This window comes from Ammospiza caudacuta, chromosome 6, assembly GCF_027887145.1.
Source record: "Ammospiza caudacuta isolate bAmmCau1 chromosome 6, bAmmCau1.pri, whole genome shotgun sequence".
Lineage (NCBI taxonomy): Eukaryota > Metazoa > Chordata > Aves > Passeriformes > Passerellidae > Ammospiza > Ammospiza caudacuta.
The window spans coordinates 62,887,692-62,902,162 of record NC_080598.1 but is presented as its reverse complement, the minus strand read 5'-3'; the positions used below and the strand labels follow the sequence as shown (position 1 = coordinate 62,902,162).

At 53.7% G+C, this 14,471-nt stretch overlaps 1 protein-coding gene across 4 annotated transcripts in view; it reads left to right on the top strand.

The window, feature by feature from the left end:
• The window catches only part of SAMD4A (sterile alpha motif domain containing 4A), a 102,037-nt gene extending 88,055 nt beyond the window's left edge, over positions 1 to 13,982 (top strand). For 2 of the 4 annotated variants that reach the window (XM_058807001.1, XM_058806999.1), the window contains 7 exons: positions 586 to 892; positions 2,189 to 2,274; positions 3,729 to 3,847; positions 5,818 to 6,019; positions 6,605 to 6,731; positions 8,210 to 8,293; positions 10,252 to 13,982. In XM_058807001.1, coding sequence (XP_058662984.1) covers positions 586 to 892; positions 2,189 to 2,274; positions 3,729 to 3,847; positions 5,818 to 6,019; positions 6,605 to 6,731; positions 8,210 to 8,293; positions 10,252 to 10,280 — 954 coding nt within the window. In that variant the 3' untranslated portion in view covers positions 10,281 to 13,982. Of the gene's footprint in view, positions 1 to 585; positions 893 to 2,188; positions 2,275 to 3,728; positions 3,848 to 5,817; positions 6,020 to 6,604; positions 6,732 to 8,209; positions 8,405 to 10,251 lie in introns of those variants that run through there. The other 2 variants (XM_058807000.1, XM_058806997.1) reach the window with 1 other exon arrangement.
• The last annotated feature ends 489 nt before the right edge of the window (positions 13,983 to 14,471 follow it).

The window sequence follows — 14,471 nt, the reverse complement described above, 5'->3', positions numbered from 1 at the left end:
ATGTTAATGTAATTTCAATGAAATAGAGCTGAAATGTTGGGATTGTAGGATTCCTGGGGAACCAACAAATATATTTTTGCCATCTGCTTTGTCACAACCACATCTGATTCCTTCCAAGGCTCACTGGCACAATGGGACAGATCTCCAAGGGCTCCTTTTCTTTAGGAAAAGCCAAAGCCTCCTTTTACTATCAGCTCAGCTCTCAGTGATGTGATATATTTTTAAAATACGCCAAATACTTGATCTTTTAAAATATATTTTTGCTGCTCTGGGCATCAAAATCTCCCAGGCTCAGTCACTTCCATGGACTCGGCATTTCCCTGGTGGAAATGTGGAAACATTGATGTTGGGTTTGGGTCCCAGTGGTTGATGGGGGCACATTTATCTCTGAGGGTTCGGGTCTGAGCACATACATGGATAATCAGACACTGCAGCATTCCCCTGATAAAAGAAAAGACTTGATGAATGAAACGTGGCTGTTGGCTGTGGAATAGACAGGAGCAAATCTGGGAATTCTCAGGGGGTCACAGGAGGGCCGCTGCTATCCCTGCAAAGCCAAACCTCCTCTCTCCCTTCCACCCACAGGACATCCTGGAAGGCGGCAACTTGCGTGTGCCGCTGCAGGAGCTGCACCAAATGATCCTCACCCCCATCAAAGCCTACTCCTCGCAGAGCTCCAGCACGGAGGAGCACGGCCGGGAGGTGGACTCGCACCACGGGCACCCCCCCTCGCTGCTGGGCTCGGGCAGGGACGGCCAGGGCTCGGACTGCAAGGACTCGGCGGCCGCCGGGATGCAGCAGCACCATCTGCCGGGCTGCGAGGGCGAGTCGGGAGGGGCCCCTTTGCCCGAGGGCGACCTGCCCGGGCAGTTCACACGAGTGATGGGCAAAGGTGAGCAGCTGCCTTTTCTCCTCGGACTCGTCACCAGGGAGGAGTTTCCCTGGGATTTTCCCTCCCCGCCTTTCCCTGAGCTCCTGCAAGTCCCAGTCTCATCACTAGGAAGGAGTTTCCCTGAGCTTTTCCCTCCCCACCTTTCCCTGAGCTCCTGCAAGTCCCAGTTTCATCACCAGGGAGGAGTTTCCCTGAGTTTTCCCCTCCCCACCTTTCCCTGAGCTCCTGCAAGTCCCAGTCTCATCACTAGGAAGGAGTTTCCCTGAGCTTTTCCCTTCCCATCTTTCCCTGAATTCCTGCAAGTCCCAGTCTCATCAGTGGAGAGGAGTTTCCCTGAGCTTTTCCCTTCCCACCTTTCCCTGAGCTCCTCATCCCTGAGCTTTTCCCTCCCCGTCTTTCCCTGAGCTGCAAGTCCCAGTCTCATCACTAGGAAGGAGTTTCCCTGAGCTTTTCCCCTTCCCACCTTTCCCTGAGCTCCTGCAGGTGCCAGTCTGAGGGGTGATGGTTTTTTGAGGTCCTGTCATGCTGGGTTAGAGGTAAGATAGGGCAGGGAGGGAGATCTCCCTGGGGAAGAGAAAAAGGGGGGGTCTCATCTGCAGGAGACTGGGAACAGGAAAAACCTCATTGGGGTGCCAAAAAAAAATATCAGCCTTGTCTGTATTTCTAAACTTTTTTGCCAAAAAATAGCTGAGATTTTTTTCCACACAGGAACCTGGTGCAGAATCTGTCCCCAGCTGGTTCCCTGCAGAAACAGCCACATGTGGGGCTCCAGCCCCATTTTATTTCTGTGACAAATGTCAGAGTGTGGCACAAGCCCTACCAAGATGTTGTGTCCTCCTGGACCCCCAAGCATCCCTGCCCAGGGGTTTACAACAGGAGAAACTCATGAGCTCATTCCCACTTCTTTCAATGGATTCATTCCAAAAGAGGTTAAAATTCTTCAGGGAAGGTGGGAATTTACCACTCTGCAGTGGGGGCAGATTTTGGCCGTGGGAGAAGGAGCTCTCTTGCCTATGAATAGGGATTAATCCTGTGCCCCTGAGTTGCTTAGGTCTAATTTTGGGGACTCCAATGGTGCTACTCTGGATTTACACCATCATAACAGAGAACAAAATCTGGCCCTAAATATAGGACGGCACGGCAGGAATTGGGGAAGGGCGTTTTTTCTCACTGATGCAAAAGCTGCTTGTGGTTACAAGGGAAACAGGATGTCCAAGGTGGTTGTGGGACCCCTCCTGGGCCCCATCCTGGTGTCCCCATCCCCATTTCCCTTCTCTGGTTCTTTTTTTTTTCCAGTCTGCACACAACTTTTAGTTTCCCGACCCGACGAAGAGAATATAAGTTCCTATTTACAGCTCATAGACAAATGTCTAATCCACGAGGTGAGTCGTGTCACATCATCTAAAATTGTTGTTCTCATCACTTGGAAACTGTTTCCAAAGTGTCTGTTTATGTAAACCTTTGGGTTTCTAACACAAATATTTTTGGGGGGTATTAATAGTAATTGTGACAGAGCAGCCTTGGAGCAGGCGGTAGCTCCAATGTTGTGCATGGAAATGTTGCTTCCCCCCCTGCTGCTTTAATGGCCAAGGCCTGGAGCTGGGAAATTCATCTGGCTCGTGACAGTCCCATCAGCAGCTGGATGAAAGCAAGAATCAGTCCCATCAGCAGCTGGATGAAAGCAGGAGCTGGGATGAACACACAGGCAGTTCCCATCAGACAGACCTGGCGTTGCCTCCTCCCGTTTGGCACCACGTGCTCTTGGGATTTTGCAACAGGGATTTTCCATCTGTTCCTGCTCCCAGAGGATCTGCCTTGGCTGGGTGATGGCTTGGGATGGCCCAGGCTGTGCCACAGGGGTCTGGCACGCTCCTGCCTGGTGGCAGGGAGGGATGGTCAGTGTCCCTGGTGTCCTGCAGTGTCTCCTACCTGGAAGAAGCTGCTTCCATCACCTGCCTGTATGGGAACAGAAGTGGTGGAAGCTGAGGACCAGAGAGCAAAGCCAGGAGGACATGGAACTTTTCCTCAAGTGCCTGCACTTCTCCCAGCAGAGCCACCCACGTCCCAGGACCACCCTCTGTGCTGGCTCCGGCGTAATCAGCACCAGGAGAGAGCATCTCCTCCTGAGTGGCTCAGAGCAATCAAGTCAGGCACTAATTAGCCTCCAGATTGTCCTCTGGAGACTTCTGCTGCTCTCCAGCAGAGACCTAGGGTGTCTAAAGTTAGCAGTAGTGGCACGTGGGTGTCCCTGTCACCCACGCCTCCTGCCTGGAGCTCTGGGAGCAGCTCTGTCACTGCCAGCTCTGTCACTGCCACTGCCTGGGTGACCTTTGCAGGGAGCCTGGGTGGGTGACAGGCTCACCCTGGGTGACCTCCCCAGAGCCAGGATCACAGCCAAGCTCTGCCCAGCCCCGAGAAGGAGGATAGTATGCAGGATGCCACAGGGCAGCTCAGCTTTCCAAACCCCAGCTTTGCTCACCCTGGCAGCATTTCTAGAGCCACATCCAGGTGACAAGTGTCACCACCCGTCAGGACCCACCATCAGAGCCTCGCTCTGCCAAAAGGAGTTGGCAGCCTTGAGGCAGAGCTGGGCTGTCACTCTGGGACACAGGGAATGCTGCCAGAGCATTTTCTCCACCTGAGATGAGTAAATCCTGAGGAAAGACCAGTGTTTCCCCCTGGACTTTCTGATGGGGGGCTCAACTCACCCTATCGCCATCTCCAGCTGCTTTCCTTTACCCACACCCCCACATGCACATCCCTGCTGGCTTTGCCCACAAGCATATTCATCCATTTCCTCTTTTTCTCTCTGTTTTTTTTTTTTTTTTTTGGACAGGCGTTTACAGAGATCCAGAAGAAGAGGCTGCTGTCATGGAAACAGCAGGTGCAGAAACTCTTTCGGTCTTTCCCTCGGAAATCCCTCCTGGAGCTGTCGGGCTATCGGCAGCAGAGGAGGTATGTGGGAACACGAGCCAGAAGTGTGAACATGAGCCAGCAGTGTGCCTTGGTGGCCAAGAAAGCCAATGGAACCTGGCCTGGATCAGGAATTGTGTGGCCAGCAGGACAGGGAGGTCATTCTGCCCCTGAGTGCTGTGTCCAGCTCTGGCCCCTCAGTTTGGGAAGGATGTTGAGATCCTTGAGCACATCCAGAGGAGGCAACGAGGCTGGAGAGGGGCTGGGAACACAAACCCTGTGGAGAACCACTGAGGGAGCTGGGGCTGTTTATCCTGGAGAAGAGGAGGCTCAGAGGTGCCCTCATTGCTCTCCACACCTTCCTGAAGGGAGGCTGCAGACAGGTGGGGTCGGTCTCTGACAGAACCAGAGGACACAGCCTCAAGCTACATCAGGGAAGGTACAGGTTGGATATTAGGAAGAAATATATATTATATAATTATATATTAATATAATATAATATAACATAATATCCTCCAGGAGGATTACATGGAGCTCCACAGCAGCTCTCCCCTCCTCAGCTGCAGCTCCCTGAGCTTTTTCAGCTCCTGTTTAGCAACATTTACAACCAACCCGCGCATTGTCGGGATTTTTCATTTCAGTTCCTATTTAATTTATATTTCCCTTTTAATTTTGATCGTTCACAAACTCAGTAAGGAGGGGATTTAAGCTTTGACATAAGTCCTGAAGCCCCAAACTGTTCATGTTTTAGGAAAAAAAATTTCAACAAAAGAATAATAAAGTACTGGAATGCTCTGCAGAGCCAGAGGTGCAGTCAGAGAGCCAGGCAGGGCTGTGTTGGGAACACCATCTTTGCTCACTTCCAAGGTGATGCTGCATTTCAGGTGATCCTAGAAATCACAGGCTTGTGCCAAGAAAAAAGATTTTTTAATCACTTCTAACAACATCACCACTTTGTTTCATTTTTCAGTTTTTTATTCCCAAAAATACAAGTGTTTTGGAGATAACTGGGAGTACAGGAACTTCCAGGATGAGATTTCAGCTCCTTTAGCTCAGCCCTTCTTAATAAAACTTGGATTTATTAGGTCATTCTAACCTAAATTTTACAGAACTTGAGAAGTCTCAGAGGTGACCATATTTGTAAAAACAAACCTCCTAGAAGGGGAGAAAGAAAATGCAACAGCAAAAGCTGAACTTAAATTAGACACTGGAGAATCCACTCATGAGAATTCTCCAAGAAATCAAGTTCCTGGGGCATTACCTGGGTTATTTTAGATTGTATTTAAGAACAGACCCATTTTGCAGGAGTAAAATGAGCTTTAAAGGAAAGCAGTGTGGATCTGAGAACTGCAGAAGGGAAGAAGAGAGGATGCTGCACACCCAGAGTGCTCCTTCCCACTGCCTGTGCAGGGTGCAGGGACCACCTCGGTGGGATGGCAGGGTCAGGGCCCCCTTGGAGGGGTCAGTGTCTCACCCTCGGTGGGGTGGGAGGGTCAGATTCCCTCTAAGGGCTCAGTGTCTTACCCCTGATGGGATGGGAGGATTAGGACTCCCTGCCAGGGCTCAGTGTCTCACCTTCAGTGGGGTGGCAGGGTTAGAACCCCCTTGGAGGGCTCAGTGTCCCACACCTGATGGGATGGGAGGGTCAGAACCCTCTCCCAGAGGGGCTCAGTGTCTCACCTTGGTAGGGTGGGAGGATCAGGACCCCCTTGGAGAGGTCAGTGTCTCTAGTGGTTTGGGAGGTCCGGGCTCAGTGTGTCACCCGGTGGGATGGCAGGGTCAGGGCTCAGTGTGTCACCCGGTGGGATGGCAGGGTCAGGGCTCAGTGTCTGACCCTGTGGGATGGCAGGGTCAGGGCCCAGTGTCTCACCCCGGGTGGGATGGCAGGGTCAGGGCTCAGTGTGTCACCCTGTGGGATGGCAGGGTCAGGGCTCAGTGTGTCACCCCCGCTGGTTTGGCAGGGTCTGGGCTCAGTGTGTCACCCCCATCTCTCTCTGTCTGTCTCTCCACAGCCGAGGCTTTGGCCAGTCCAACTCGCTGCCGAGCGCCGGCTCCACGGGGGCGGGGCTGGCCCGCAGGAACCCCCGGCAGTTCCAGATCCCCTCCCGCAACCTCCCCACGGCCCGGCTGGGGCTGCTGGGCCCCTCGGGGCTGCTGGGCACCCCCCAGCGCAGCCCTGCCGCCAGCCCTGCCATCCTCAAGCAGGGCAGACAGGTTGGTCGGCGTTCCTGGCATTTCTGGCTCTTCCATCCCTGTCCCACGAGCTTCGTTTGTTTTTCCTTCTCTCACTTGTCCAGATCATCCCCAGGTTTTTCCCCACTCTTCCAGCGGTTTGCAGGCATTTGGGATGGGCTCCCCTCTGTGCAGTGGGATGTGGAGGTGGGAGCAACAGAAGCTGAGTCCTCAAAGTGCCTTATAAAATAGGGAGAGGGGATTTTGGCAAGAGCAGATAATGGTAGGAGAAAGGGGAGGGTTCTAAACTGGCAGAGGGGAGATTCTGATTCAATACTGGGAAGGCATTCTTCCCTGTGAGGGTGGGGAGACCCTAGCACAGGGTGCCCAGAGCAGCTGTGGCTGCCCCTGGATCCCTGGCAGTGCCCAAGGCCAGGCTGGACAGGGCTTGGAGCAGCCTGGGACAGTGGAAGGTTTCCCTACCCATGGTAAGGGGTTGTAATGAGATTATCTGTAAGGTCCCTTCCAGCCCAAAGCATGCTGTGATCCTACAAGCCCAAAGTGGCTGTAAACCCACAGCACAGAGGGCTTTGCTTTGCATCCCATGCCTGTGTTTGCTCCCCACAGAACCTGTGGTTTGCCAACCCTGGGGGCAGTAACAGCATGCCCAGCCGCAGCCACAGCTCGGTGCAGAGGACGCGCTCGCTGCCAGTCCACACGTCCCCGCAGACCATGCTGATGTTTCAGCAGCCAGGTAGGCACCAAGGGGGGCTTTTCCACTCACCCACAGCCAGGTGAGATGAGAGGAGCTGTACTGGTGTGTCTCCCCATGGGCACATGGCACTCCCACTGGGGTATCTCTGAATTCCTGGGATAACCATACACCCCACTGGAGGGATTTCTGACCCTGTATGTGCCACATTGACTCTGTGTTACAGTGCTGGTGCCTTGCCTTGCTCATTTCTGAGGGGCTGCTGTCAGGAGGGAAGGTGGTGGTGGCTGATCCATCACTTTTTCCTGATGGATGGCCCCAGCCCCGCTGCGGAAGCACTGCCTCCATGCACTCAGGGGAAATTCCTTCCACAGTGCGTGTGAAGGGAAATGCTGCTGTGTCAGTGCTTCCTTCCCCAGCACTGCCAAAGTGCTCCTGTGTATGGGAGCATCCTCTGATTCAGGGAGGATCCCTCTGACCTTGGACCCTGGACCTGGAGCATCCTGGCCCTGAGGAAGCCTCTTTGTGTATCCCTTCCTTAGCTTTGAGCCTTTTCCTCCCAACACCCCATCACCATTTACACCTGAGGACAGGGAATCCATCCCCCAGTGAGCTCTCCCTCATCCCTGCACTCCTGCTGCTTTGGGCTGGCAGCCAGTGGTGTTAAACTGCAGCATTTGGGCAGCAAATGTTCCCTTCAGCAGGAGCAGCAGCTGTTCCCAGGTATTGATTAAACACTGGGACAAGGGCACATTTCTCAGGCGCTGGAGGAGAATAAATGGGTTTCTCTTCGTGTCAGCCTGCGGTGGATGAGGGCGTAGGAGGATCTGGGAGCCAAAGACGTGGATTAAGTCGCAAGGAAAATAAGCAATGATGTGATGCTGGGCTCACAAACCACTGTTTGCCAGGCTGTGGGGGGACCTCAACCCTCCCGGATCTCGTCCCATGTTCCTGTGAGCCAGTGGAAAGCAGGAGATGCCTTCCAGCACAGTAGCACAAGCTGTATTTGCAGGTTTTGCTGCAGGGTGGGGAAAGTTTGCTGCTGTTTAGATGAGGACAGGGGTGTTGGAACGCTCCAGACTTCATGTGTGTGTCCCTTTTTTGTGCTCACCCCCTCAGGGATGTGGCAGTGATGATGTGGGTGGCTGAGTGGGGGCCAAGCTGGTCCCAGAGAAGCCAGACAGTGGCTGTGCTGGTCTGTGCTGCCATCCCATGTCCAAGCATGGACAGCATCCATCCCCAGGAAGTGACCAGGGCTGCCCCTCCCTGGGTGGGGTTTGCTCTTGCTTCAGCTGCCCCTTACATCTTTTATCAGCACCTGAACCCCCTCAGATGCATCCTTTCTGGACAACAGGGGGTGATGACTGCTTCTGTGAGTGTCTCTTGCTGAAGACGATTTTTCTGGCAGTCTTGTCAGACCCTCCTGGGGCATTTTTCTGATGGATTTTCCCACCAGAGCAGGCAGGCAGGGTCCCTGCCAGATCCCTGACCAGGATCTCTTATTCCCTTTGTCCCTGCAGAGTTCCAGGTGCCGGTGACTGAACCTGACATCAACAACAGGCTGGAGTCCCTGTGCCTGAGCATGACGGAGCACGCACTCAGCGGTGAGCATTCCCTCCTCCTGGGGCTCTTCCAGCACGTCCACGCCTCCTCTGCTGAGCCCCCCAGCCCCTGCCCAATGCCCCCCAAAAGCTGGGACAGGCTGTGGCTGTGACAGCAGCAGGGGCTGGACGCAGGGATGCTCCCGGGGCTGCTCCCAAGGGAACCGCGGCTTCTCTCGGCGCGGCGGCCGGGGCAGGGGGCGAAGCCGAACGCCGGGATCGCACCAGCACCAGTGGAGTCTGTGCTAATTAGCCACTCTTCAGCTTGCTAATGATAATTAGTGTTAGCTCGCTACTCTCGTTAGCTCTCGATGAAGCCCCTGCCGCCAGCGCGCTGGGATGGGTCACGGCTTTGGAGCGTTGTGCCCTCCTGCCACCGGATCCCTCCTCTGGCCAGGGTGAACCCCTGCCAGGCTGTGCCAGGGGCTGTGCCAGGGGCTGTGCCGGGCACCGTGCCCTGGTGCTGGCAGGCCTCACACAGCCGGGGGTGCCAGCAGATAATGGGCACGGGGAGGGAGGAGGAGCGGGGCAAAACCAAGCAGGGAAGATGGAAAGGCAGCAGCAGCAGCAGCAGAGCAGTGGAGAGCCCGGTGCAGCACAGAGCCCCAGAAGCTCCCGGTGTCCAATGGAGCCCCAGGCACCAGGGATGGCCCCGGCGATGGGACGAGCGCGGCCGCCCGGAGTCCCCAGTGAGCAGCTCGGGTCTGCTGCGGAAATCCTGCCTGGACTGTGACCCGTGGCTGAGGACAGGAGCCCTCGGAGAGGACGAGTGCCACCAGGCTCCCTGCAGATGCAGCAGCCCTTCCTGGGGAGAGGAACGGGAGAACAAGGACTGTGGGAAGCAGCAGGGCCCTGGCAGCATCCCTGGCTGGGAACACAAGGACACTTCTGTCACCCGAAGCGTTTCTGCGGCGCGTGCCCAGCCGAGGCTTAGCTGTCTTGTTCCTCTGCAGGGTACTGTTCCTCCAAGTTATTTTTTTCCAGGTCGCATTCCCCGAGCCTCTCCAAACCAGTTGTGCTATAAATAGCTCTTAAAAAAATAAACCTTTCGGGGGAGAAAAAACAAAAAAAAAAAAGGCGTAACAAACCTGTTTGTTTTTAGTGTCGAGGAGGGAGGTGGCTGTGGTGCCCCAGGTGGTGACAGGGAATTCTCTGTTCCACAGCCACTCTGGGGGCTGCCTCCTGCCACTCTCCATGCTGGGGATGGGGTTTGGGATGGGGGATGCGGGCTGGGATCAGGGCTGGAGGGTGGGAAGTGCTGTTGGGTGCTGATTTCTGCCCCTGGGGGTGGGGACTGGGGGCTGCTGGTACTGGGGTCAGTTTTTGGGGTGGGTCGTAGACCCCTCGTTCCCGGGGTTGGGCTGTGGCTGGATGCATCCCTGCTGTCACAGGGAGCTGGGAACAGGGGCTCTGGGGACACAGAAAGGATGCCTGGGGGCTTTGTGTCCTTCCACAATCCTCAGATGGAGGAAAATTCTGCATCCTCTGCGGTGCAGCTGTTGCAGGGTTGGGTGAACCATGGGCAAGGCAGCCCCTGGGACCAGCTCTGTCCCTGTCCCCTGACTCCTGGTCAGGGACAATGAACTTGTCATGCTGTAGGAGAGTCCCAGACTGTCACCTGCCTTGTGACGAGTCCAGGCTGCCCAGAAACCCCCTCTGCTCCTGGGAAAGTGGTTGTGGGGCTGTGGCAGAAGGCCTGGACTGGTGTTGGGACAGCGACCTGGGGAAGCTGCTGCGGGGTGGGGACAGTCGGTGGCACAGAGGGACCAGCAGAGCACTGACACCCCAAAACCCTTCTGCACCCCTTGGGGAGATGGGAGGTGGTGAGGGTGGCCCCAACACCGCCTCACTGTAGGGGCTGTGGGTCGGGGGTGCTTTGGGGGGGTCCATCCCCTAAATCCCCAGCTTGGGGGTTCCAGTGCTCACTGGGGCTGCTCCTAATTGTCCCTTCCCACTTGCAGATGGTGTCGACAGAACCTCCACGATCTAGAAGGCGTCGCCACGGGGACGCTGGGCGGGACAACAACTGCTGCGGGTCCAGCGGCGAGGTCGGGGCTTGAGGGAGCCTCAGCGATAGCTTGCATCCTTTCTCCTCTCTCCTCTCCTTTCTCCTCTCTCTATCTCTCTCCTGTTTTAATTTTGTGAATGTGTAGATTGTCCTTGTGAACATATCATTAGACTTGGAATTTGTGTTGTCATTTATTACATCCATGCTAAGGGGGTGGGGGGAAAACGATGGCAAAAAAAATTTTAAAATCTCAGCGACGACGATGAAGCAGCACGGGGAGGTTGGGCTGGACATGGAGGAGGAGGAGAGTGCTGACAATGGGGGGCTCACCGTGGGCAAACCCTGCTCCTGGACAGGATGCCAAGGAGCACGGAGCACCACGTGGGGGTGTGTGACCAAAAACCCTTTGGGGAGGATCCCTGTCCTGCCAGGGCTTTGGGGCCGGCTGTCCCTTCTCTCGAGTTTCGCCGCTTTCGGGTGCGGGCTGACCCGGCGAGCCCAGATTGGAACAGAATTAATCAAATAACCCCAAAATTTCCTTTCAGTTCAGCCAAGAGATCTGCAGAGTGGAGGCAGCGTTGTGCTCAGGGCAGTGGAGGGTCAGGGGGTGCCTCTCCCTGCGCCCCAGTTGGATTGGGATGCAGGATGGAGCGGGGGCATCTCACCCAGAGGAGGGTCCTGGGGCAGTCTGTGAATTTGGGAACACTGGGAGAGGTTCCTGCATCTGGCTCCACACATCTGGCCCAGCCTGACCAAATCCAGCTGTAAGGGGCTTTTCCAGCATGGCCGATAAGAGATGAAGAGCCCCTATATAAAAGCCAAGTCACAAAGGGCACCAAAATGCAGCTTCCCTGCCTTGTTTTGGCATTACCCGTGGGGCTGGCAGGGGCTGGGCTGCCCCTCACCCACTGCTGCTTTTTATAACAAAAGCTAAATTTGGTGTTAAATTGGTAAATCTGACCCAGCACTGCTCTGACCTGCAGTGATGCTCCCCCCAGTCCCAATGCTGCTCCGAGTCCTCCAATGGAATAATAACAAATATAAAATCAATTAATTGAGCTGATGGGTGGCAGCAATATTTCCAAAATGGGCTGTGGGGAGGACATGGGCAGCATTGTGTGCCAGGATCAGAGGGAGCAGGGCTCAGGGGGAGCCAGAGCATGGGCAGGGCTGGGAGACGTGTGAACCCTTTTGTCATGCAGCGTTTTTAAGTTGTTTTTCTAAAAAAAAAAAGAAATATATCTATATCTATATATATATATATATGTATACAAAAACCCAAGTGCCAAATGCAATGTTTTATGTTTGCTGTTCCTTGGTGTCCTGCTTCCCGGCAGACAGGAGGTTGAGGGGGGTGATGGGGAGGGTGGAGAAGGGAAAACCCGAAGGCCAGGGAGGTTGGGAAGAGGAGTGAGGAGGTGAAGGCAAAGCAGGGTGGGCGCTGGGGACCTGGGTCACCCCCGAGCACCCCCGGCTTGTGAGGTGTGAGCAGAGCCACCGTGGCAGGAGCCTCCCTCAGGGAGACTCCAGTGTATTTACAGAGCTGAAATTCTATTTATTCCTTCGCTGACTATGGACACGGAGGTTTTCTGATTGTTCAGAGAGATTATTTTGGATATTTTACCTATTAACTTGCTGTGGCTGGGAACCATGATAATGTCTGTTATTAACAACCACCAAATAATTCAATTGTTTTATCCTTTTGATGTTAAAAAAAAAAAAGAAAAAATGCTTATTTTCCATTGACAGTCTAGAGGTTAATAACGACTTAGTTGTGTTTGCTGTTTCTTGTTTTGTTTTTTTGAGTAAAAACAACAAAAAAGTGGCTTCAGTTGTGTTGGGGAAGTGCTGCCTGGCTCTGCCTGCCCGTGCTAAGTGCGGGTGGCAGAGCTCCAGGGAAAGAAGCTTAAAAGGGAGGGGAAAAAAAAAAAAGCTTGAATCCTAAAAGAAATAAAAGTTATTTATAGAAAGAAAAAAGAAAAGAAAACAGAAACTCCTCCGACAGTTGCATGAGTGAAGTCAAATATTCAGTAATAAAGCAGCAGTGCCTTTCTTTTTGTACCCCCGCTGCTGTCCCCTCCCTGTCCTGTTGGAGATGTCACCAACACGGGGTCCTGGGGGTCAGGTGGGCAAATCCCCCCCTGTGCTGCCCCCGGGACCCTCTCCTGGTGCTGTTCCCCCGGCCAGCCCAGCACACACAAGTGCCCTTGGGCCCGGCGGAAGGGACACAACCCTGTCCCTTGGGTGGGGACACAACCCTGTCCCTTGGGTGGGGACACAACCCTGTCCCTTCAGTGTCCCCATCCCTGGAGACACAATCCTGTCCCTTCAGTGGGGACACAACCCTGTCCCTTGGGTGTCCCCATCCCTTGAGACACAACCCTGTCCCTTGGGTGGGGACACAACCCTGTCCCTTCAGTGTCCCCATTCCTGGAGACACAACCCTGTCCCTTGGGTGTCCCCATCCTTAGGGACACAACCCTGTCCCTTCAGTGGGGACACAACCCTGTCCCTTCAGTGTCCCCATCCCTGGAGACACAACCCTGTCCCTTCAGTGTCCCCATCCCCTGTCCCATGTCCCCATTTCTGGGGATACAACCCTGTCCCTTGGGGTGTCCCCATCCCCAGAGATACAACCCTGTCCCTTCAGTGGGGACACAACCCTGTCCCTTCAGTGTCCCCATCCCTGGAGACACAACCCTGTCCCTTCAGTGGGGACAATCCTGTCCCTTCAGTGTCCCCATCCCCTGTCCCTTCCGTGTCCCCATCCCCGGGGACACCCCGAGCTCGGCTGCACTGGGGTTGAGCTCAGCTCAGCAAAACCCCCCGAGGGGTTTAGGGTGGCGGCATCCAGCAGGAAAAATCCCAAACTGTGGTGGAAGCTGGGTCAGCACTTAGGGAAGTGATTTCTGTTGTCACCTTTCTCCATGTCGGGTTTGGCTTTGGGAATGTGCCTGGTGGAAAGGGGGTGGCTCCCGCAGACGTCTATAATTTGCACACAGCGACAGTAACACTAAAGTTGATTTTATACGAGTCATCAGAGTTTGCAAAGTGAGTTTTATTTTTTGTATTCCTTTATCTTTACTTAAAGGTGAATGTGTATTCCTCTGGGAGGAATAGGAAGAAAAAAAAACAAAAAAGAAAAATACATTAAAAAAAACAGGAATGTTAATAATGTTAAACAGAATACTTCCTCCCTTATTAATATATATAACCCTGATGTATTTATGCCTATTGTAAGCTGACTTTAAAGAGCTTTGACCTCTCTTCTGTTGCATGCCGTTCCCGGGCAGCCTCTCCTTGTCCATGCATGCCTTTTGTCCTGGTTTTTCTGTACAAAGTTAGTGCACAAAAGAACTATTTTTGCCTAGTTAATGTTGCCGAGCAATGCCTATTTTTTAAATTTTAATTTCTTTTTTTGTTGTTTTTTTTGTCATATACGGCAATAGCATGTTTGTTACATGTAAAAGCTTCCAGATATAAAGAATTACTAATGTTTGGAGATGCCAGTCTTTGCAAGTGTACAGTTTTCCAATGTTGTTCCCAGTGAAACACCCTCATGATTTCCACTTGCTCCCATGTATTTATTACTCATTTCTTCCCGTGTAACTAGGAACCATGGCTATATTTCATATCTGCTCTATATTGAAAGTGAAGGGAGATGATTAATACAAGGTTTTGTAACACTGGGGTGTGGCGCCTCCTTATTTATCCCCTTCTTGGCAGCTGGCTTTGGACTCCTTGAGGCAAAAAAAAAAATCAGAATTCAATAGATGTTCATCCCGTGGGCAAGAGGGGAGGAGCCTCCACAGTTCCACAGGGGGTTGGGATCTTTATTTAAAGCCTGTGGCAGAGCTTCCCAATCCCTGGCATTCCCCATGCAGCTGCTTTGCTGTCCCTTTGGGGACATCCTTGCCCCAGGAGCTGTTCAGGTGCAGGATTTTCCTTGGAAATCGGGGCTGGAGCAGCTCAGAGGCTGTGGAGGCACATGGGGGCTTGGCCCAGAGCCTCAGTGTGTGTGTGTGGAGAATTTTGGGGTGAGAATTTAAAGCTGGGTTCTTTCTGGGCTTAAAACCTGCACATTTCAGGCCCTGCTGGGGCTGGATCAAGCAGAGGATGCTCAGAGCCAGTGCTGCCACTTCCCGTGGATACTCTGCTGTGGGAAGTGCCAAG